Below are 25074 nucleotides of genomic sequence, written 5' to 3'. Positions count from 1 at the left end.
GGGGGGTGGGGGAGGGACAATGTATAAACCTATGGGAGTTAATCTGCCCATACCTCCTTAGGGCCGTAAGTGTTTCCAGCCTGCATTCTACCTTTCCACTAGTTACACCACTGTTACCTAGGTCAGTTCATCCTGGCCTCCAACCTGAAATAGACTGTCCAGGATCATTGGGTTTGGATTTTGGAAGGACTCTGCTATAATTGCAGCAGAGGACTTGTTCCTGGCATCCAAAGTGACAGTCATTTGTTGCGGTAGTACTATGCATTGGGTACCCATATAGGTTTGTGTCAAAGGTTACAAACTACTCATCATATATAACATTGTTTCTATCTATGGCAAAATGCATTGTTTCAATTGACTTCAAGTGAATTTGGTAAACTTCTGCCACTTAGACACATATTCCAGGAACTTAGTTTTCCAAACACAAGAAAACCTTGGTCACAATGGAAAGGTTGGTGCAGCTGAGGTTAATACCCTTTTTCCCCTTATCCCCTAAAGACTTAGCCTAAAGACTTAGCCACGGTCATGGCCACATTGATGTACTCTCTGAACAATCCCACACATCTGTTTTCATCATCTTTGTTAAATGGCATTGGGAAAAAAGTGCAGTACCTATTCTAATTTTTAACCCACTATTCCTGCATCAGAAATATCATTCACTTTAACCTCTAAGTCCATTTTCAAAAATCTGCATCAAATAGTTTAAATAAATTAGAATTTATTTTAAATTCCCTTAACAACTATTTATTTATTTATTTTTTAATTTTTATTTTGTCGATATACATTGTGGCTGATTATTGAACAACTATTTATTGAACTATTAAAATATGGCAGACATTGGGCCAGGCACTGTGGGTAAATGAGATATTCTTGGTCCCTATGTTTATGCACTTTATTATCCTTCGAGGTGAGGAAGTGGAGTCACGGGTTTTTTTTTTTTTTTTTTTTTAATTTTGTGCGGTTGGCCGGTAAGGGGATCTGAATGAACCCTCAACCTTGATGTTACAACACTGCTGTCTAACCAACTGAGCTAACTGGCCAGCTCCATGGGTTTAATGTTTAAATATACTTAGGTTTAGGAGACAACAGAAATGAAATGCCATCTGACTTTGAAGGGAAGAACTGATGTTTAGGAAAGTGGGCTTTGTATAGGACCATTGGTTACATTCTTTTGAAACTTTTTATTGTGAAAATATAACATATATTCAGAAAAGGACATAAAAGATGTACAGCTCAACCATTTATTACATAACCACTATCAAGGTTTTTAAAAAATAGAACATTACCAGTATTGCAGAAGCCTTCCTCATGGCCCCTCCAAGTCATTATCCCCACCTTTGTCATAAGTCAAGTGTCCATATGCATGGACATGTTTCTAAGCTATTTTGTTCCTTAGTCTATTTATTCATCCTTGTGACAAGCTACACTATCTATCCAACAGAGAAGTTTTCCACCTGGTTCTTCTCCATGACTGTCTTTGCCATTCTTGGTCCTCTGCATTCTCCTATAACTTTTAGAATCATTTTGTTGAATTCAAGACAAACACACGCAAAAAAACAAAAGCAAAAAGCTGTTGGGTTTTTGAGGTTTTATTGAATTTATACATCAGTTTGCAGAAAGCTGACATCTTTACAGTATGAGGAGTCAAACTTTTTTCTTAAATGACTGGATAATAAGTATTTTAGGCTTTGTGGTGTGGGCTGAGGCAAAATTGAGAAAATTATGTAGATATTTATACAGCCACTTAAGAATATAAAAACCACTCTTAGCTCACAGGCTCCTGAGTCTTAATAAATCAGGTGCTGGCTGAATGATTGTGGCCTGTGGGTGGTAGTTTTCTGGCCTCATGGCTTTGTTTTAATTTCTCTCAGTACTATCGTATAAGATTTTGTATTGCGATCTTACACACCTATTTGGTATGCCTAGCTCCCAGTTTTCTGGTTCTTTTTTTTCTGGCGGGGGGGGGGTAGCTGGCTGGAAGAGGGATCAGAACCCTTGACGTTGGTGTTATTAACACTGCACTCTTACCATTGAGTAACCCTGCTGTTAAAACCTTCCACTGAATTCTTAGTTTTGATTATTGGATTTTTTTTTTTTAATTCTAGACTTTTTTTTTTTACATGTCCAGTTATCTGTTGAAATTTCTAAAATTGTATATTTCCTAGAACACAGTAAGCAGTTAGTCTATGTTTGTCAGCACCACACTCAGCCAGTGAGCCAACCGGCCATCCCTATATAGGATCCGAATCCGTGGCCTTGGTGTTATCAGCACCGCACTCTCCCAAGTGAGCCACGGGCCGGCCCCGTCAGTCTATGTTTGATAGCACCAATATCTCTAGCCAATATGGGCCCGTTTCCATTGTCTGTTGTTTTGCTAGTTTTCTTATTATCGTATTTCATATGCCTGGTTACATTTTTTTTGTGATCAATATTAGAAGACAATATTAGCAAAATTATCCCTAGGATAATTGGAGGTTTAAGATGATGATATCTTCCTCTAGAGAGGGTTTTTGTTTGCTTATGCCAAGGGTTTACGGAAACTACCAGTCTGATCACCTTAATCTAATTTCAAAGATTGAGATAACTGGAAGCTGACCTGCAATCTCCTGCAAGAGCCTTCCTATTTCCTACATCTGGCTCACCTTTATTGCTGGGGTGCAAAGGACTGAGGGCCTCAGCCCAAAGTGAGGGACACCCCCATGTCTACCACCCTTTGACAGGCCCTATCCCCTACTTCTGGAAGGCTGTCAAAAATCACCAATCAGCTTTTGAGCTGCCTCCAAGTTTTGCAAATGGAGAACAGTGGCCCGTAACACTAAACCCACCTCCCAGGGCTTCCTGACCCCTCCTCAGTAGTCCTGGTGGTCCAGTAATTCTTCTCATGTTAGCTGTCTGATGCCTTCAAACAGATTTTCAAAATATTTTGTATAGCCTTTCTTGTTGCTCTCAGTGGGGTGGTCAAATTACCTATCCACCATTACCAGGAGCAGAAGACCTCATTAGTTATATGTTACTTACTTGAGTAGCCTCATACATGACATGGTAACGATATGTAACGTGTCAGTGCACTAGTGTCCATCTTTGATTCTGTGTTTAAAAAAGATATTTTTGTAGAAACTAGGCCTCAGCAAGATCAACTGCTCTCCCAATAGGAACTGCAAGTTTTTTGGGGGGGAGGATGGTGGCTGGCCAGTATGGGGAGCCCAAGCCTTGGCGGTGATGTTCCAAGGCTGCACTCCAACCAACTGAGCTAACCGGCCCGCCCTGGAACTGCAGGTTTCTGTAGTCACAGCAGCGAGCACAGGTTTCCTCTATCCACCCATGACAAATAGCAGTTAACTGATTCACAAGTGTTTATCAAGAGCCTATTATGTGTGAGGGGAATGAAGAGACGACATTCTCATTTTTATAGCAGCCACTAAATGGTTGCTTAATTAGATGACATACCTCAAGCTGAACCCTAAGGCTCAGGTTTCAACTCTCCTCTGCTTTTGCAAATTATATATTCTTCCCAAGGACATACAGGAACCTAATTTCCACTGTTTAAATGCCTTTATTTCTTTCAAATCAAACTGAAAAGGCAGAATAGCAACTCAATATTTTTGGCTACTGGGGCCACACTGTTTGGCAGTTCTCAAAAAAGGAAATAAAAATGAATGATAGATGTATAAAAATTATTAGAGATAAAATAAATGCAATTTAAAACAATGAGATACTATTTTTTCCCTCCTATTAAAGTGGCAAAAAATCCTATATATATATATATTTGTTTTTTTTGTGGGGGGAAGGGTGGCTGGCTGATACAAACTCTTGACCTTGGTGTTATCAGCACCATGCTCTAACCAAGTGAGCTAACCGGCTAGCTCAAAATATTTTTTTAATAATACCCAGTATCGGTAAGGGCTCAGAGAAATAAGTGTTCTCTCACACCACTGGACGAGGGTAGATTAACACAAGTTTTTTTGTGGAATGTGTCAATATAGTAAAGCCTTGAAAATGTGTATATCCTACAATTTTGCTTCTAATAATTCATGCCAAGGAAATAATTAGAATGTGGATACAGATTTAACTATAACGTTACACGTTACATCATTGTTTATAAGAAACTGGAAACAACCCAATAGTGGATTGTTTAAATAAATTATAGTGCTGCAATACAATGAAATACTAATAACAATGGTGTACATAGATGGCTATCTACTGACATGGGAAGATGTTCACCCTGTTTTGTTAAATGAAAAATGCAAGTTATAAAAGAGTACAGCATGATCTCATATTTGTCTTTAAAAAACCACGCGTTTATATAAACATATAGCAAAACATTGAGAAGGATATATACCACATTACTATTGGCAATCTCTGAATGGTGGAAGTGTGAGTTAATTAAAATTTTTTTTATATCCATTTTTCAACTTATCTGCAATGAATATGTACTCATATACTATTTCTGTGATTACAAAAAGAAACTTAAAGCCTAATTTTAAAAAATGCTTAGCTTAGGTTCTGGCTTGCGATGTGAGGGGCCATATGCCCCAGAGGCATCTACTTGGTTTTATTCTTTCTGACCTGAGTGGATAATTCTCAGTTGCTCTTCTGCAAATAGCACAATAATGGACATTTGACCATTTGTTTAGAAAAGAGTTCTCTTATTTTGTACTGGAGCTTGCTCTGGCTCTGTCTGGGAAGAAAGCCACCTTTCTAGGAGAGTAGGTTGGCTACAGAACTGTGCCCAAGGCCTGTATTCTAGTGGGAAATGCTTACAAAATTGTGGGGTGAAGGAAGGAGGAAGCAACCAGAAAACAGATGCAAAGGAAGTCTCTAGTTAGTCCTTATTTCAATTTTAGGTCTCCTGAATCTTAGAGGGAGGGATGACGGGAGGACACCTGAAACCTGATTATACAGATTACTTCTAGGATGGTGAGTTATTTCAGAAGAGAACTGACAGAATAATTGGAAATCATGTTGAATGCTTAAATAAGTTTGCTAATATCAAACTGTTAGAGCAAAGCCACAGATATAGAAATAGAGGCATTTGGAAGGTTTGTATTCTGAGTTGGTATAGAGATTCCAATTGAACAAAAACTTTCTGAAGATCATGCCCAGTAGGTTCGGTAAATGATGATCCTATCCATTAAAGAAGTCTTTCCTGAGAACAAAGAAAGTTACCTGTCCAGATGAGACAAACCTATAAACTCATGAATAATTTGGCAAAGGCCTATCCCTCATTATTTCTTACACCTTCCACTCTGATTCCAAGAGAGCCTGGGTAAACAGCTGGTGCTAAATTTTCCATGTGGTGGCTGCCAGATGGGGTTGAAAATCTGATTCTCAATTTACAGGCTATAAGCACCACATCAAGATTTGAAGAGAAGAGGGACCACATTCTTCTTCACAATAAAATGTCATTACCAACCTTGAGCAGAAGCTCTCAAACATGGTATTAGAGATGTATCCAAAGTAATGCATTTCTGATTAGCAGTTTAAATACTGAAATTTGTAAATGCTTTACTTTTAGAAAAAATAAATTACTGTGGATAAGAAGGTTAGCCATACAACAAAGTCACTCTCGGATACTTATATGTTTTCTTGAGTGAGACAGAAAAAGGCAGTTTCAACTATCAACACGTGAGCATCTTTTGACATGTCATCATGGCTAAAAGGCTGACTACTACTCTTCTATTGCAAGAAAAAAAGGGAGCTCCTGGGTAAAATAGAGCCTAGGCAGAATGCCAGGAATGAGACTAGGTTTGTGGAGGCATCAGTGTCCCAAAACTGGGGGAAAAGGGAGATTAGGAAATGTTGTGTTGCAACATGAACTAAGCAAGAGGTGTGCACTTGAGGCTCTAAGGAAGCAGGATTAACCCTGTGCGTGTTCAAGTGGACATGCTGGTACTCATTATTTATAGAAGTACAGAGAAGGCGGCAGCAGAACAGTTATGCCAGGTTAAATGCCAGTTCTTGTGGGGAGTCGCTTTTATAGTTGGGGGTAGAGCTGAGTCCCCCTCGCCTCAGTTACTCATGGGAAACCCGTTCCAAGGCCACATAGAAACTGTTCTTGTCATCTAGGCAATGCCAGCCAATTGGTCCAATTTCACAGTCTGCACAGACCAGAAACTTGATGTTGCCCACGTCTTTGGTGAAGCCCACGTTCTCAAAGATAAACATGTCATCAACCAGCCAGTGGTCCTGGAGGAGATCGCCATCAGGATTGCTGCCATCAGCCAGAGCTGGCTTCTTTCTCATAGAGGGAAGGAAAAGCTGCAGTGGAAGAGAACATAAAAAATATAAGTTAAGCTGGCCCATTCTACCTACACGGCTCCCTAGCAGCTCTGTGGAATGGGGAAAAAAAAAAAAGGAAAAGAAGCGCCCTCTCATTAAGTTTATAGATTAAGATGCTGGGTGGCTCTTCTGTTGCCTCTGGTCCCTGCCCTGATTCTTAAGGGATATGTGAAAGAGGCGCTTCAGCCAGTTGCTGTGGTAACTTTGCTTCCCTGCTGTCCTCACCATGCCCTACAAGGCCCTGCATGGTCCTAGTCTCTCCCCAGCTCATTATGCTTCAGCCATACTGGCCCTCTTGACAGCATATGTCACTTTGTCCTCAGATCTTGGGATGGCCTGCTCTTTCTTGGTATTTAGCCCAAATGTAACCTCCTCAGGAGGTCTTCTCTAACCATACAATTTGAGTTAGCTTTCCATATTGCCCATGGATTTTTTTGTCTTTTGTTTTTGGCAGAAGGCCAGTACAGGGATCTGAACCCCTGACCTTGGTGAACTGTATTTTTTTAAAAGACCTTTATTGAGGTATAATCGACATAAACTATGCATATTTAAAGTGTACAGTTAGAAACATTTTGGTGCATGTATACATAAGTGAAACCAATATAATAATCAAAAGAGTAAACACATTCATTACTCCTAGAAGTTTCTTCATGCTACTCCCACTTTTTTACTTATCACTTATTTTCTGAAATTATCTTAACTAATTACTTACCATGTGTCTCCCTCTGCTAGAATATCAGCTCCTAGAAAGCAGGATGCTTACCATTCTTATTCATTATTGTATCTCGAATGCTTAGTAAGCTATTTTCTTTTCTTTTCTTTTCTTTTTTTTTTTAATTGGTGGCTGACCATGATTGGGATCTGAACCCTTGACCTTGGTGTTGTAATACCATGCTCTAACCAACTGAGCTAACCGGCCAGCTCCAATGCTTAGAATAGTAACTGTTAACAGTGCAGGAACTCAAATATTTGTTAAAAGAATGAATACAGGATATCTGGCTTTGATCTATTCCATCATTGTTACGAATATACAAGGGATCTTCAAAAAGTTCATGTAAAGATTTGTATTTTTTTTTTTTTTTTTTTACTGTGGTAAAATATATAACATAAGGATTGCCATACTAAGCATTTTTTAAATTTCAACATTTATTTGTACATATTTGTGGGGTACAGTATGTTTCCATACATGCATATACTGCACAATGATTCACTTATGGTAGGTAGCATAGTTTTGTACCTGTTAGTCCACTACTTCATTTTAAACATTTTTAACATACAACTCTGTGGAACTAATTACATTCACAATGCTGTGTGACCACCACCTCTATCTATTTCTAAAACTTTTTCGTCATTCTAAACATAAATTCTGTACCTGTTAAGCAATAACTTCTCATTAGCCCTTCCCCCCAGTTTCTGGTAACCTCTAATCTACTTTTGTTTATGAATTTTTCTATTTTTTTCTTTCCTTTTTTTTTTTTTTTTTTTTTAAATTTTATTTTGTCGATATACATTGTGGCTGATTATTGCTCCCCATCACCAAAACCTCCCTCCCTTCTCCCCCCCCCCCAACAATGTCCTTTCTGTTTGCTTGTCATATCAACTTCAAATAATTGTGGTTGTTATATCTTCTTCCCCCCCTCCCCCGGTTTGTGTGCGTGTGTGTGCGTGTGTGTGTGTGTGTGTGTGTGTGTGAATTTATATATTAATTTTTAGCTCCCACCAATAAGTGAGAACATGTGGTATTTCTCTTTCTGTGCCTGACTTGTTTCACTTAATATAATTCTCTCAAGGTCCATCCATGTTGTTGCAAATGGCAGTATTTCATTCGTTTTTATAGCTGAGTAGTATTCCATTGTGTAGATGTACCACATTTTCCGTATCCACTCATCCAGTGATGGGCATTTGGGCTGGTTCCAACTCTTGGCTATTGTAAAGAGGGCTGCGATGAATATTGGGAAACAGGTATACCTTCCACTTGATGATTTCCATTCTTCTGGGTATATTCCCAACAGTGGGATAGCTGAGTCGTATGGTAGATCTATCTGCAATTGTTGGAGGAACCTCCATACCATTTTCCATAGAGGCTGCACCATTTTGCAGTCCCACCAACAATGTGTGAGAGTTCCTTTTTCTCCGCAGCCTCGCCAGCATTTATCGTTCATAGTCTTTTGGATTTTAGCCATCCTAACTGGGGTTAGATGGTATCTCAGTGTGGTTTTGATTTGCATTTCCCGGATGCTGAGTGATGTTGAGCATTTTTTCATATGTCTGTTGGCCATTTGGATATCTTCCTTAGAGAAATGCCTACTTAGCTCTTTTGCCCATTTTTTAATTGGGTTGCTTGTTTTCTTCTTGTACAGTTGTTTGAGTTCCTTATATATTCTGGATATTAATCCTTTGTCAGATGTATATTTTGCAAATATTTTCTCCCACTCTGTTGGTTGTCTTTTAACTCTGTTAATTGTTTCTTTTGCTGTGCAGAAGCTTTTTAGTTTGATATAATCCCATTTGTTTATTTTTCCTTTGGTTGCCCGTGCTTTTGGGGTCGTATTCATGAAGTCTGTGCCCAGTCCTATTTCCTGAAGTGTTTCTCCTATGTTTTCTTTAAGAAGTTTTATTGTTTCAGGGTGTATATTTAAATCCTTAATCCATTTTGAGTTGATTTTAGTATACGGCGAGAGGTATGGATCAAGTTTCATTCTCCTGCATATGGATATCCAGTTGTCCCAGCACCATTTGCTGAAGAGGCAGTCCCTTCGCCACTGAATAGGCTTGATGCCTTTGTCAAAGATCAGCTGACAGTAAGTGTGTGGGTTGATTTCTGGATTCTCTATTCTATTCCATTGGTCAGTGTGTCTGTTTTTATGCCAGTACCATACTGTTTTGGTTATTATAGCTTTGTAGTATAGCTTAAAGTCAGGTAGTTTTATGCCTCCAGCTTTATTTTTTTTGCTCAGCATTGCTTTGGCTATGCGTGGTCTTTTATTGTTCCATATAAATGTCTGGATAGTTTTTTCCATTTCTGAGAAAAATGTCTTTGGAATTTTGATGGGGATTGCATTGAATTTGTATATCACTTTGGGTAGTATGGACATTTTCACTATGTTGATTCTTCCAATCCAAGAGCATGGGATATCTTTCCATCTTCTTGTATCCTCTCTAATTTCTCTCAGCAGTGTTTTGTAGTTCTCATTATAGAGATTTTTCACCTCCTTGGTTAACTCAATTCCTAAGTATTTTATTTTTTTGGTGGCTATTGTAAATGGGCAGGCTTTCTTGATTTCTCTTTCTGCATGTTCACTATTGGAGAAAAGAAATGCTACTGATTTTTGAGTGTTGATTTTGTATCCTGCTACTGTGCTGAAATCATTTATCAATTCTAGCAGTTTTTTTGTAGAGGTTTTAGGCTGTTCGATATATAGGATCATGTCATCTGCAAACAGGGACAGTTTGACTTCATCTTTTCCAATCTGGATGCCCTTTATTTCCTTCTCTTCTCTGATTGCTCTGGCTAGTACTTCCAACACTATGTTGAATAGGAGTGGTGAGAGTGGGCATCCTTGTCTAGTTCCTGTTCTTAAAGGAAAAGCTTTCAGCTTTTCCCCATTCAGGATGATATTGGCTGTGGGTTTGGCATATATGGCTTTAATTATGTTGAGATACTTTCCCTCTATACCTAACTTATAGAGGGTCTTTGTCATGAATGAGTGCTGAACTTTATCAAATGCTTTTTCAGCATCTATAGAGATGATCATATGGTCCTTGTCTTTGAGTTTATTAATATGGTGTATCACATTTATTGATTTGCGTATGTTGAACCAACCTTGCATCCCTGGGATGAATCCCACTTGATCGTGATGAATAATTTTTCGTATGTGTTGCTGTATTCTGTTTGCTAGTAATTTAGTGAGGATTTTTGCATCTATATTCATCAGGAATATTGGCCTGTAGTTTTCTTTTTTGGTTATATCTTTACCTGGTTTTGGTATCAGGATGATGTTTGCTTCATAGAATGAGTTTGGGAGATTTGCGTCCGTTTCAGTCTTTTGGAATAGTTTGTAAAGAATCGGTGTCAATTCCTGTTTGAATGTTTGGTAAAATTCTGCTGTGAATCCATCTGGTCCTGGGCTTTTCTTTGTTGGGAGCCTTCTGATAACAGCTTCAATCTCCTTTATTGTTATTGGTCTGTTCAAATTTTCTACATCTTCACGGTTCAGTTTTGGGAGCTTGTGTGTGTCCAGAAATTTATCCATTTCCTCCAGATTTTCAAATTTGTTGGCGTATAGTTGTTTGTAGTAGTCTCGAATGATTCCTTGTATTTCAGATGAATCAGTTGTAATATCGCCTTTTTCATTTCTAATTTTTGTTATTTGAGTCTTCTCTCTTCTTTTTTTTGTTAGCCATGCTAATGGTTTGTCAATTTTATTTATCTTTTCAAAAACCAACTTTTTGATTCGTTGATCTTTTGAATTGTTTTTTGGTTTTCAATTTCATTCAGTTCTGCTCTGATCTTAATGATTTCTTTCCGTCTGCTAACTTTAGGTTTGGATTGTTCTTGTTTTTCTAGTTCTTTAAGGTGAAGTGTTAGGTTGTTCACTTGCCATCTTTCTATTCTTCTGAAGTGAGCGTTTAATGCAATAAATTTTCCCCTCAATACTGCTTTTGCAGTATCCCACAGGTTTTGGTATGATGTATCATTGTTTTCATTAGTTTCAATAAATTTTTTGATTTCCTGCTTGATTTCTTCTTGGACCCATATGTCATTAAGTAGAATGCTGTTTAATTTCCATGTGTTTGTATAGTTTCCAGAGGTTCGTTTGTTATTAATTTCTAGTTTTAATCCATTGTGGTCTGAGAAGATACATGGGATAATTCCAATTTTTTTGAATTTATTGAGACTTGATTTGTGACCTAATATGTGATCTATCCTGGAGAATGATCCATGTGCTGATGAGAAGAATGAATATTCTGAGGTTGTTGGGTGGAATGTTCTGTAGATATCTGCCAATTCCAATTGGTCTAGAATCTTGTTTAGATCTTGTGTTTCTCTACTGATTCTTTGCCTAGATGATCTGTCTAATATTGACAGTGGGGTGTTCAGGTCCCCTGCTATTACGGTATTAGTGTCTATTTCCTTCTTTAGGTCTAATAGAGTTTGTTTTATAAATCTGGCTGCTCCAACATTGGGTGCATACATATTTATGATTGTTATGTCTTCTTGATGGATCAGTCCTTTTATCATTAAGTAGTGTCCCTCATTGTCTCTTTTTATGGTTTTTAGTTTAAAGTCTATTTTGTCAGATATAAGAATAGCTACTCCAGCTCGTTTTTCTTTTCTGTTTGCATGGTAAATCTTTTTCCATCCTTTCACTCTTAGTCTGTGTGAATCTTTATGGGTGAGGTGGGTCTCTTGTAGACAGCATATAGTTGGGTCCTGCTTTTTGATCCAGTCAGCCAGTCTGTGTCTTTTAATTGGGGAATTTAAGCCTTTTACATTAAGAGTTGTTATTGAAAGGTGTTGATTTATTCCTAGCATTTTATTGGTTGTTTGGTTGTCTTAAGTGTCTTTTGTTCCTTGCTTTCTGATTTACTGTTTGTTTTCTGTGTTTGTTGGTTCCTTAGGTTGTAGATAGTGTTTTTGTTAGCTTGTTTTCTCTTCATGAATGCCATTTTTATTATACTAGCGGGTTTAGATTTTTCTTGGGTTTTTATGGCAGTGGTAGTTATTTTTCAGGAACCAAACCCAGTACTCCCTTGAGGATTTCTTGTAAGGGTGGTCTTGTGGTAGTGAACTCCCGCAGTTTTTGTTTGTCTGAGAAATATACTATTTGCCCCTCATTTCGGAAGGATAGCCTTGCAGGGTAGAGTATTCTTGGCTGGCAATCTTTGTCTTTTAGTATTTTGAAAATATCATCCCATTCCTTTCTAGCTTTTAGGGTTTGTGATGAAAAGTCTGATGTTAACCTGATTGGGGCTCCCTTATAGGTGATTTGACGCTTCTCTCTTGCAGCTTTTAAGATTCTCTCTTTGTCTCTGAGTTTTGCCAATTTGACTATGACATGTCTTGGAGAAGGCCTTTTTGGGTTGAATACGTTTGGAGATCGTTGAGCTTCCTGGATCTGAAGATCTGTGATTTTTCCTATACCTGGGAAGTTTTCTGCCACTATTTTGTTGAATATGTTTTCAATGGAATCTCCATTTTCCTCCCCTTCTGGAATACCCATGACTCGGATATTTGATCGCTTATGGTTGTCTGATATCTCTCTCAGATTTTCTTCAATGTCCTTGATTCTTTTTTCTTTCTTTTTGTCTGCTTGTGTTATTTCAAACAGCCCATCTTCAAGTTCAGAGGTTCTCTCTTCAACTTCGACAAGCCTGCTGGTTAAACTCTCCGTTGTGTTTTTTATTTCGTTGAATAACTTCTTCAGTTCAGCAAGTTCTGCTACATTTTTTTTCAGGACATTGATTTCCTTGTACATTTCCTCTTTCAGATCCTGTATACTTTTCCTCATTTCATCATGATGTCTAGCTGAGTTTTCTTGTATCTCATTCAGTTTCCTTAGAATTATCACTCGAAATTCCTTGTCAGTCATTTCAAGGGCTTCTTGTTCTATAGGATCTAGAGTTTGAGATTTATTAACTTTTGGTGGTGTACTTTCTTGATTTTTTGTATTTCTGGTATCTTTTTTTTGGTGTTTATTCATTGTGGCCGGGGGTTTCACAGTCCACCGGTTTGAGACTAATGACTAACTAGGATGTTGCTGTGGTTGCCAATTTCGTATGGCTCCCTCCGTGACTGCTCAGTTGGCCTCTAGTGCCTTGTGTGTGTGGTTGCCTCGGGTCTTGGGCTTCTCCGGGGAGCCACCTTTCTGGTCAGCTTGGACTCTGCTGGGCTGGTGGGTCACGTACCACAGGGTGTGTGATCTCTGTTGAGCTTTCACTTCCTGTGCAGGACTTCTCCCTGTTCCGTGTGCTCTGGCCCAGGCTGTTAGATCGTGCAGTAGCGACCCCACCGGGTGTGTGGTTTTTGTCGAGTCTCCGCCTCCCTGGCCGCACGTCTCCCCACTCTGTGCGCACTGTGCTGGGCTGGGGCGTGTCTTCTGCACACCTCGTCTAACAGCTGGGCCTTCAAGACCCTGCTCGGTACCGCCTCGCCCAGGAAGTCTACCAGGTTTCTGCTGGGCACAGACGACCGGTCTCTCTGGGTGCCTTTGTGGCACTATGTAGATCTTTCTCGGGTCTTGTTCACCTTTGTATCCCCCCAGTATAAACCGAGTCTAGCGCCCACCTGCAGCCTGGTCTCCGGCAGGTTCAAGCGGACCTGGGAACTCTCCTACCACACTATTCCCAACCAGAAATTCGTTAGGCTTTTTTCCAAACTGGTGGCCGCACAGATGGTATCTGCCTCCCAGTAACAGGGAGTTTACCTGGGGCCGGAGTCCAGGGTATGGTGGAGTGACAGTCGGCCTGCCCGTACTTCCTTGCCCTCCCGAAACTGGCCTGGGACGCCCTCCGCCACCAGCCCCGCCAGAGAACCGCGGAGGGAGTGGGAGCCAAGGCCGGTCCGCAAGCTCCGGAAAGCCCCGCGCCAGGCCAGCAAGTGGGAGGGCTCAGTGATGGCCGAGCAGGGCGGAGCTGCCCGCACCTGGGAAAATGGAGGCAGCACCGGCGGTGAGTGGGCTGGTGGTGCAGGCGGGGGCCGCTTGGGCATCCACCCCCCGAACGGAGCTGTGCCAGGGATCACTCACAGTGCTGTGCCAGGTCGGGTGCTCGCTCTGTCTCTGGTTTGTTGCCTTCCGTGTTCTCGGCGCTGCCGCCTCGGGCTATTCAGTCGCGGCGCGGCTCGCTCCCAGGAATCTTCTTTAATGCCGGCCTGAAACCTCGAATCCTGAATAGGGCAGCTGGCCGCCTTCAGTGCGGCCCCAGCCTCCGGGATCCTGGCTGCATCCACAGCAGCCCTGGCGCCATGTTCCCTGTTTTGAGACTCACTTTTGCAGCTAAGAATCAGTTCTTTTCCTGCTCCACACTTTAAAGCTGTTGCCTGTAAATGAGGCAGCCTCTCCTGCCGGGGGCAAAGTGGCGGTCACCCCCCACGACCGGTCAGCAGCAGCAGTCCTCCCTTAAGAGATGGCGAGAGGAAGGACCACAAGTTTTCCGGCTGCCTGAGACCCAGTGGCCGCCTTTTCCACCTCAGCTACTCCGCGCCAGCCGCCGCAGCCGCCGCCATCTTGAAGACCACATCCTTCTATTTTTTTTTCTTAATTGACCCATGATAATTGTATATATTAATGGAGTACAATATGATATTTGGTACATTTATACAGTGTGCAGTGATCATATCAGCATATCTATCACCTCAAACATCTATCACCTCTGTGTTGGGAACATTCAAAACCCTCTCAACTAGCTACTTAAGTTATATAGTAATTTGTTGTTGACTGTAGTCTCTTTATATTGCTATGCAACACTACATCTTATTCTTCCTCTCTCTCTACAATTTTGTATCCCCTTTCCAGTCTCTAGTAACCACTATTCTATTCTCTACTTTTTTCAAATCTAAAATGGATTTATTATCTATTCATTTATTGAAACATGATTGTACATATCTGTGGGGTACAGCATTGAATATCAATACCTGTGTGCAATATGTGATGCTCAAATCAGGATAATATATTCAGCATTACACAATGTATTCATTTTTTGTGGCCCTTTACCAATTTCTCACAAACCCCTCCTCCCCCCACTTCTCACCTCTGGTGGCCTTAGTTCTGTTCTCCTATTGAAAGTTCAACAAATTACTGTGAGTGTTGTATGTGTCTTTCTTTCTTTCTTTCTTTCTTTCTCTCTCTCTCTCTCTCTCTTTCTTTCTTTCTTTCATTTAGCTCCCACTCATGAGTGAGTACATGCAGTTATTTCTCTTTCTGTGCTTGGCTTATTTCACTTAACATAATTTTTCTCTAAGTTCACCCATGTTGCTGCAAATGGCAGAATCTCATTCTTTTAATAGCAGAGTAGTATTCCATTGTGTATATATACCACATTTTCCTTATCTAGTCTGTCTACTCTCTATTTCTATGAGATCAACAGATTCCTAATATCTTTTAATTCCATTTTTCCACAAACTTTCTGAAGAACCCTTATACTGAATTTATCTTATAAAAGGAAAATCTAGTTCTACAGTTTGGAATATTATCCCCAGAATCTACGTGACTTCCCAGTCATTAAGATAAAGCCTCTGGCACACACGCAACTGCTTTAATTTCTTCCACATGGGTAGTGTACACATGTTTAGCTGCCCCAGACTACTACAAAATACAATGCCAGCAAAGCTTGCTCTTCTGCTCCTCATTATGACTGCTGTCATATGACTTACTTCTCATCCCATAACACTTTTTTTTTTTTTACTGCAACATAGCTGATTGTATATATCTGTGGGATGCAAAGTTGAATATCATCACCTGTGTGCAATATGTGCCACAATACACTTCGAATGCACCTCCAAACTCTAATAAAACAGGATGACCTTAGTGTGCTAGTCTGATAGCAAAAAAATATTTTTTAAACGTATATTTTAAATTGGATTAACAGCCTCCAAATGGTAAATGCTTTGGTAGGGATGAAGTAAGCCTCTCCCTGAATTGGAGTGTAGAAGTCCACCAGAGCTGCTAGCATATTAAATACCCTGGAGTTTGCAGTTCTGAATCCTGGGCCATATAGTGGCCAGTAGGGGAGGAGGGAGCACTGATTCAGAACATTTCTACTCCCCATCCTCTAAGCACTTGGCTTATCAAAACAGTTATCTGTGCACTACCTTTGCTGTGTCACCTGAGATGTCATCTGAGGACGTCATAAAATACGATATCCCTCCTCCTGTTATATTGTTATTCCAGTTGCTCTCTTTGCTTCATCTGATGTTTAAATGTGTCCCCAATGCTCTGTTTTACCTTAAATGAAAATGGGAACAGGCAGAGGCAAAGAGTTAGGAATCAAAATTCAGGAACCTGAAATCTGATTCCAATCCTAACTGTAACTTTCTTTGGGCCTCAATTTCCCTAAAAATATTTATGTCCTATCCTTTATATTGTAGAAGTCACATCTTAACATAAGGAGAGTGAACTTTGGTGAACTAGTTAAGACACCCAGCCAACCAAGAATTCAGTGTGTCCAATAAAACAATGAGGAAATCAAAGACTACTTAAACATGAGCCTTCAGGCGGTGCCCAACAACGGGGCACAAGCTTCCCTCTCACTGTTCCCATAAGTAGCAAAAAGCACCCCTCTGCAGAGTCTCTCCTTTGAGTAGTGATTTAAAGGTAGTACTATTAACTGTCCACTCAAGGTATCATATTGGGCCCTGTTCCCTCTATTCCTCAACATTCCCATTTTTATTTAGATCCTGTAAGGTGGACCCACAAGACTATACCTATACACACGCATATGTATTTGCACATCGATCTCAACCTATTCACTGCAATGCCAGGTACAATTGCTAAGGCCAGGTGATGGGATATAACGTTTGGAGTATAATGAGCCTTTCTGGATAAGATTATTAGGGGTGGAACCCTTGGCTTGGTGTTGTCAGCACCACACTCAGCCATTGAGCCAACCAGCCATCCCTATATAGGATCCGAACCCATGGCCTTGGTGTCATCAGCACCGCACTCTCCTGAGTGAGCCACGGGCCGGCCCTAAAAAAATTAACTTCTGATTTGAGGCAGCTAACCCAAAAGTTTGGGAGCCAAAGTTGCCAGACAGATTCCTAACCAGGTGGTTATCTTTGCTCTGTCAGGACCCTAGCTAGTACCCTTAATTCTGGACAGTTTCTTCAGAAATAGAACACCACAACTCAGTAAGATTCTGTCGATGTCCTGTTAACAGTACCCCTTTAAAAAGAAAATATTTCCTTTCTCATTGTAAAAATACATTCTCATTACAGAAAACTTGGCAAACATGTTACAATATAGATGAAAACAAAAACTGTTACAATACAGAATAAACTTCTGTTAACTTTATTTGTTATTTCCCCCCTTCTAAACACTTGTGGTGGTTTTAAAACACATCCACAAATTCTTTGACAATCCTTTCACCAAGAGGTGGGGTCCACACCTCTCCCCTCAGGCCTAGGCAGGCCATGGTGACTGCCTCCATGAACATAATGTGGAGGAAGTGACAGGCGACGTTAGAAAAGGCCATGCGACGTTAGAAAAGGCCATGCGAGGGCCGGCCTGTGGCTCACTCGGGAGAGTGTGGTGCTGAGAACACCAAGGCCCTGGGTTCGGATCCTATATAGGGATGGCTGGTTGGCTCATTGGTTGAGTGTGGTGCTGACAACACCAAGCTAAGGGTTGAGATCCCCATACCGGTCATCTTTAAAAAAAAAGAAAAGGCCATGCGATTTTTGTCATTTCTCTTGGGACACTTGCTCTGGGAGCCTTCAGCTACTATGTTAGAACTCCAGCTGCTCCAAGAGCACCATGTGAAGAGACCAGGTGGAGAGGCCCATGAGATTCAGAGCACACCCTAAAGCCTGCTCCAGTGCTCAGGAGTTTGAATCTACCCAGTCCACAGGCAGACAAGGGAGGAAAAAGCTTTCAGGGTGACCCTTCTGATTGCCATCCCATGAAAGAGCCCAAATGAGAACTGCCTAGCTAAGCCCTGCCAACCCCCAAATACCTGAGCAAAAGAAAGCACAGCTGTTGTTTGAAGTCACTGTTTTGGGGTGATTTTGTTAAATAGCAACAGATAATTAGAACAATACTATCTTACGTAGCTGAGATGAATGTTCCATTTTGATTCCTGATTGTTTTTTTCTTGTGGTAAAATATACATAAAATTTATTATCTTAACCACTTCTAAGCATACGGTTCAGTATCATTAAGCACATTTACGATGTAGCGCAACCCTCACCACCACCCATCTCCAGAGCCTTTTCATCTTCCCAGACTGAAACTGCACCCATAAAACTGCAACTCCCTCTTCCCTCAGCCACTGGTAACCACCATGCTACCTCCTGGTCTATATGAATGACTACTCTAGGAACCTCATTTAAGTGGAATCATACAGTATTTGTCCTTTTGTGGCTGGTTTATTTCACTTAATATAATGTCCTGATTTTTTCAACTGAAGTTTTATTGAGATAACTGTAAAGTCACATTTAGTTATAAGAAATAATATAGAAATTCTATGTACCTTTTTACCCAGTTTCCCCCAAAGGTAATATTTTGCAAAGCTATAGTACAATATCACAACCAGGATATAAACATTGATACTATTCACAGATTTTATTCAGATTTCCCCAGTTTACCTGTACCCATTTGTGTGTGTATTTAGTTCTATACAATTTTGTCACGTGTACTGTACTGGCCAGCCACCAACCCCCCCCCCCCCCGAAACCAATTTTACCACGTGTATTCACCAACGTAGTCAAAAATTCCTCATGTTACCTTTTTTAACCACACTTATCTACTACCAGCCCCCATTCCTAATCCCTGGCAACCACCAATCTGTTCTCCACTTCTAAATTATTTTCATTTCAAAAATGTTAGATAAATGTCATCATATAGTATGTAACGTTTTGGCACTGGCTTTTATCACTCAGCGTAATTCCCTGGAAAATTCATGCAAGTTCTGTATATCAATAATTCATTCCATTTTTATTGCTGACTAGTCCATGGTATGGATGTACCAGTTTGTTTACCATTCACTTGCTGAAGGACACTTGGGCTTTTTCCAGAATAAACCTGCCATGCATATTCATGTACAGGTTTTGGTGTGAACATAACTTCATTTCTCCGGGAAAAAGACTCCAGAGTGCTGGGTCACCAGTGAAGAGCATGTTTAGTGTTACCAGAAACTGCCCCTGGTTACTGCCCTCGGGCCCTCTTCTGTCACATTCTCATCCAAACACTGCTCTTTACTTTGTCTCCCATAAGCCAATCTTCTGCTGCTCACTCCTGCCACAACTCCTCCTGCCCCCAAAGACAGAAGACCAAACAGCTCTCTTCTACAACAAACTCTCCCTTCTTCTACATTTCCAAACTCCTAGGAGGTTTTTTCTTTTGTTTTCTTTTTTTTTTAAAGATGACCGGTAAGGGGATCTTAACCCTTGACTTGGTGTTGTCAGCACCACACTCTCCCAAGTGAGCTAACCGGCCATCCCTACATAGGGATCCGAACCCGTGGCCTTGGTGTTATCAGCACCACACTCTCCTGAGTGAGCCACGGGCCGGCCCTTTTGGAGGTTTTTTCTTTGTCTTCACAGAAATGAGGCTCTTGCCGTGAACACCGCAACAGTGTCCTTTGTGGCTGCTGTCCATTCTGCGACGCTCCTCTTCCTTTAGGATCTGGAAATGGGAACCAGTGTTCTCCTGGCTCCCAAATTATTACTCCTACATCCTCACCTAATCACCTTTGCTCTTTTAAGGTTTCTGCCATCTGGTGACACCTCATGGCCATCTGAGGAAGCTCTGGTCACTCTTCCCTATCCACAGCTGACTGGCACCTGGCTCAGTCTTCCTTTTGATCCCATATCCTAGCCACTCTCCCACAGGGAGGATTCATCCCCATAGCTCCTCACCTGCTCTATTCCAATCACCTTAACTCCCCCTCAGCCTCATTTCTTGTCATTTTTATCACACTCCATGTTCTGGCCAAGTTGAACTTTTCAATTTTCCAAACACACCACACTTTCTCTCAGAACTATGAAACGCCACACTGCTATTCACCTTGCCTCTACTCCACTTAATTATAATTTCCTCCACCACAAACTTTAGATAAGATTTTAAGAAGTAACAAGTTCAAGGGTATGAACATTTTATATGTGAAATCAATTAAATGGCTTAAAAAGAACAGAAATCACATGCTGCACAAATGGAGTAATGGTGTCAACTAAACATACTGATCCATTGTATCCATGCTAACCTATTATGTACACTGGATTAATAGCTTTTATTCATTAATTTATTTAAATCCAAAAATCACCCCAAAAGATAACAAAAATAAATCCAAATATTTAGTAAGTTCTCACTTATATGCACAGTCCAGGTGTAGGAGATACATAAGTGGAGAGGGCACAGGACCTCATAATCTAGTGGTATAAACAACAAATAATACAAATAATTTCATAAGGTCAACTAAGATGATAGATGTGAGCACTCTGCAATCTGTAGGCCAGGGTTTCTTAACCTTGGCATTATTGACATTTTGGGCTGCAGAATTCTTTGTTGAGGGGCTGTCCTGTGCATTACAGAATGTTCAGCAGCATCCCTGGCTTCTACCCACTAGATTCCAGTAGCATACCTGTTCAGTTTTGACAACCAATAATGTCTCCAGACATTGCTAAATGTCCTCTGCAGGGAGGGGGATCACCCCCCAGTTGAGAAACACACTGCTTTAGACTAAAGAACTGTGGAATATAAGATACAGTAATCACTAAGCCCTAGATGATCTCAATGGTAGGACTGGCAGTCTAGTTCTCAAACTGTTCCTGTCTGGAGGCTATACTAGGCTATTCCACTGGGTGGAGTGAGAGAGAATGCTACAGGCCACCTCTAACCAGAGCTCCTTACACCCTATGTTTGTCCAGGTTTATTTAATGGCTAGGAGCACTCCTTTAACACTCGCAGAGATGAGTACTAGCCCTGCTGTAATTGCCCCGATAGTGGTTTCTCTGCAATAGTTCAGGATTAGGACAAAAAGAGCTACCCCAAAGCTTTAGGGGATTTCAGTTAAGGAGTTCAGTGCTCCTGAAGTTGCAAATTCTTTGTAAGGGCAGGGACATTTTTCCCCCTTGAAGTATGTGACACAGAGGGAGGGAGTAATAACTGGTTAGAATCTTCCGTGAGATTTCTTTTTAAACTTGCTGTTTACATTATGTCTTAGAAGTTATATTTTTGGGGCTGACCCCGTGGCTCACTCAGGAGAATGCGGCGCTGGGAGCGCAGCGGCACTCCTGCCGCGGGTTCGGATCCTACATAGGGATGGCTGGTTCACTCATTGGCTGAGCGTGGTCACAAAAAAAAAAAGGACAAAAAAAAAAAAAAAAGTTATATTTTTGCTATAATTAGTATTTGTGGAAAGAAAAAAATTAGGACTGAAATCATGGGGAGAACTGGGTTGGATTAGAGTTGGGTTGAGTTGCTGGAGTCTGAGGTAAGGAATAAGATTCTTCCAACAGTCCTTTCACAAGAAACAGAAAATTTCCAGAAATAGTGAAGCCATGGTTAAAAGAAAAAAAAAAAGAAGAAAATACCCTCTTTACGCCTTTTTTCTAGTTAGTTCAGTTGGTTGGAGCACAGTGTTTTAACACCAAGGTCAAGGGTTCAGATCCCCATACTGGCCAGCCGCCAAAAAAAAAAAAAAAAAAAAAAAAGGAAAAACTTATAACACATAAAAAACAATTTCTAGGCCACTTTCTAGAAGAGAAACGACTTTCTTAGTTGAGAAACAAAAAGAAATGTCACATGTATAATTTAATTTGCTCACACAATTTTTGACAAAAGCAGTTAGAAATAAAATATATTAAACAAGAATTAAGAATTTAAAATAAACTATCAGTAGACAAAACCTTGCCATGGGAAAGGGGTAGGGTATGAGAACTAACCTATACTGCGCACTGTATGCTAGGCATAGTGCCAAGTGCTTTCACACAAATTTTTCCCTACGTCATCATCTTCATTTTACAGACCTAGCAACCTGAAGCTCATGGAGGTTAAATCACTCTTCCAGTGTTCATAGTGAATGATAACGCCAGGTCGATTCCATGGATGTTTTAACTCCAAGATCCATGTCCTTTCCACTACTCCATAATGCCACTAATTTTAAATAAGCTGAGAACTCTACTTCCAATCCTGCGAAGTCTTACCCAGAGAACAGGGGAGCTCCACCAATCTCTAAATTAAAGTTATCAACACCCCCCCCCCCATAAAGAAGTCACTTTTTTCCACCTTTTAATGAAAAAGGCTCTGCTTTTGGAGAAATAGGTGCTTCTTGCTCTTATATTGGACATTACACTTCACCATCTCTTCAACCAGATGAAATAATAAAATGATCTGGATTTTTTTTTTTTTTTTTGGCGGCTGGCCGCTAAAGGGATACGAACCCTTGACCTTGGTGTTATAAGACCGCCGTCGAATCAAGTGAAGTAACAGGCCAGCCCCTAGAAATAATTTAAATTGGTAAAATATGTACATGGTTGAAATGAGATTACATTTTGCACTTTTCTGCAGGTATATTACAATTGAATAAAAAGTACCAAAATAAATTTTTTTTCAACTTTTTCACTTGGGGTGTGAAGGTGGTACGAAGGGTATTGATACTCCCAACTTGAAAGAAAAAAATTAAGTCTTCCTTCGAAATTTACTTCTCGGACTTCCGCTATCCATCGCACTTGAAATGTGATTCAACTGGAAAACAGTGGATTCCAGTCCTTGATAAAGCATGTAGGTTACAGGAGTTACTCTGTCATATGCCCTACACCAAAGTCGTTTCCGGAGCCCCTCAGTGGGGCAGACGCCTGTGAGAAACGAGGTGAATTAAGGACTGGTGGTCACACCAGCGCCAAGTGACAAGCGCCACCGGGCAGCGTTCGAGCGGCAGCAAGGACACACCTGCGGGTCTCTCGGGTTGGCCAGAGCTCGAGGAGGCCGCGGGCGGGGGCGCGCCCTTCCCACGTGCACATGAAGCAGCAGCCGTACCGTGCGCGGCGGCTCGCGGCGACCGGGGATGGGGCCGGGCCTGGGACGCACGGCCTGGCGGGCCGCTGCCGGATAAATGGAACAAGAAAAGGCTCTGGGCGGCTGGACACAGACCCGCTTCCGCCGCGGGCGGCCTCAGGGGCGGAGCCTTGCCGAGGAGCGCCCGGGGGCGGGGCCTAAGCACCCTCGAGGAGGGGCGCGGTCTCCGGAAACTGAGGGTCCCGGACGCCAGCTCTCAGCGCTTGTGCCCCTCTGGGAGAGAGTGCGGGTGTAGGCGGCCTCTGACCTGCCTCCCTACCTGCCGGCGGGAGAAGACAGCAGTCCCTGGCTGCAGCACCCGGGAGCCACAACGTTGGCACAGCACCGCCTTCCGGTTTCGGCCCTCGGCTGACACTAACTCGTTCAGCGGCTCCGCTGCTTCCATCGCCGCGACCGCCACAGCCTCCTCGGCCTCGGCCGCGCAGGCGCTGTCTCTGCTCGATCTTAACTGCGCTGGCGCTGCTTGGCAGAGGCGGGGAGGGGAGCGGACGAGCACTCCCTCTGTGCGCAGGCGTCCGCTTTTCTCCCCCAGGCACCCCGCGCTGCCCTCGAGTGCGCAAGCGCCTTCATTCATTGCCTAACTTGTGTGGCCAGGCGTTAGCATGGCTTTACAGGGACCGGTGACAAATCTTTCCTCTCCATAGTCCCCTCTCCGTCACTGTGTTTTCTTTAATATTAAGAACTAGACAAATCATTGAAGCTGACCTTACCCATTAGTTTTCTGATATTTGAATTTAGTGTCTTGAGTGATATTATTGACGCAATATGAAGGAAATCTGGCTTGGACTCCCTTCTATGGGAAACGATGCCTGGAAGCTTTAATTGCTAGTCTCTCTATTGTAATCATAGTGATCATTTACTATGGGACGAAACATCGTGTTGAAGCGTTTTAGAAGCTTATCAAATCATCAGTTTCCTTATGGGGCTGGCACTCTTGTTATCCCCAGTGCACAATGAGGAGGGTAAAGATCAGAAAGGTTACTTTGCAAGGTCCATAGATCCAGGCATAGCTCTAATGCCACTGCTCTTAACTATGTACTTTCTCATTCCATCTGATTAGTCTTTAGATCTCCAGCTTATTCTAAAGCAACAGGCCATGAGTTTCCTGAAATGGGCAGGGGAAGCAGAATATGAAGGGGAACTAAGACACCTGATTAAGTAATGTCTAATCTACCCACCACCCCCATCTGCACATTTTTTCTCCTTCCTCTTTGTCCTTCATTAATTCCACATTTAGTAACTAAATATCAGACATTATGCTATACCCTGAGGATATGATAATAGGCACTTTGTAATTGAGAATACAGATACTCCTCGACTTTGATGGTGTTATGTTCTGATAAGCCCATCTTAATTTGAAAATGTTACATTAAAATGCATTTAATACACTCAGCCTACTTAAACATGCTCAGAATGCTTACATTAGCCTACAGTTGGGCAAAATTATCTAACACAAAGTCTATTTTATAATAAAATGCTGAAATATCTCATGTAATTTACTGAATACTGTACTGAAAGTGAAAAACAGAATAGTTGTGTGTGTACTTGAAGTAGTTTCTACTGAATGTGTAGCTTTCACAACACTGTGAAGTCAAAAAATAGTAAGTCAAACAATCATGTACATCATGTACAGTCTAAACAGGAAGACCCAATGGCATGTGATAAACACAATCATGGGAACGTTATAAATGGAAGCATGAAATAGGGAATAGTTCTGTCTGAAGAGTTAGAAAGGGTTTTACCCAGGTCACATTTGAATTAGGCATTAAAAGGAGACTAGGATTGTCAGGAAAGCAAGATTATTTTAGGCAGAAGGAGCAATATAATACATGAACAAGGGTGAGAAAAAAATTAGGAATGGTTAGTGGATCACTGTGGTTGAAACACATTATACCTGGGGGAAGAGGGAGTGGTACAAATAGGTAAGATAGAGGGCCGGCCCGTGGCTCACTCGGTAGAGTGCGGTGCTGATAGCGCCAAGGCCCCGGGTTCGGATCCCATATACGGATGGCCGGTTCGCTCACTGGCTGAGCGTGGTGCTGACAACACCAAGTCAAGGGTT

General features: G+C 41.4%; 1 protein-coding gene across 1 annotated transcript; it reads right to left on the bottom strand.

Annotated features, from left to right (window-relative positions):
• Positions 1-3569: 3569 nt before the first annotated feature.
• On the bottom strand, positions 3570-23442 carry RABIF (RAB interacting factor). The gene is made up of 2 exons (XM_063114689.1): positions 23272-23442; positions 3570-6258 (listed from the first exon to the last, which is right to left on the bottom strand). The coding sequence occupies exons 1-2, from the start codon at positions 23395-23397 to the stop codon at positions 6013-6015; spliced, it is 372 nt and encodes a 123-aa protein (XP_062970759.1). The 5' UTR covers positions 23398-23442; the 3' UTR covers positions 3570-6012.
• Positions 23443-25074: the final 1632 nt, after the last annotated feature.

Source organism: Cynocephalus volans, chromosome 11, assembly GCF_027409185.1.
Source record: "Cynocephalus volans isolate mCynVol1 chromosome 11, mCynVol1.pri, whole genome shotgun sequence".
NCBI classification, from domain to species: Eukaryota; Metazoa; Chordata; class Mammalia; order Dermoptera; family Cynocephalidae; genus Cynocephalus; species Cynocephalus volans.
The sequence above is the reverse complement of the archived record's forward strand: the minus strand, read 5'-3'. Positions and strand labels throughout refer to the sequence as shown.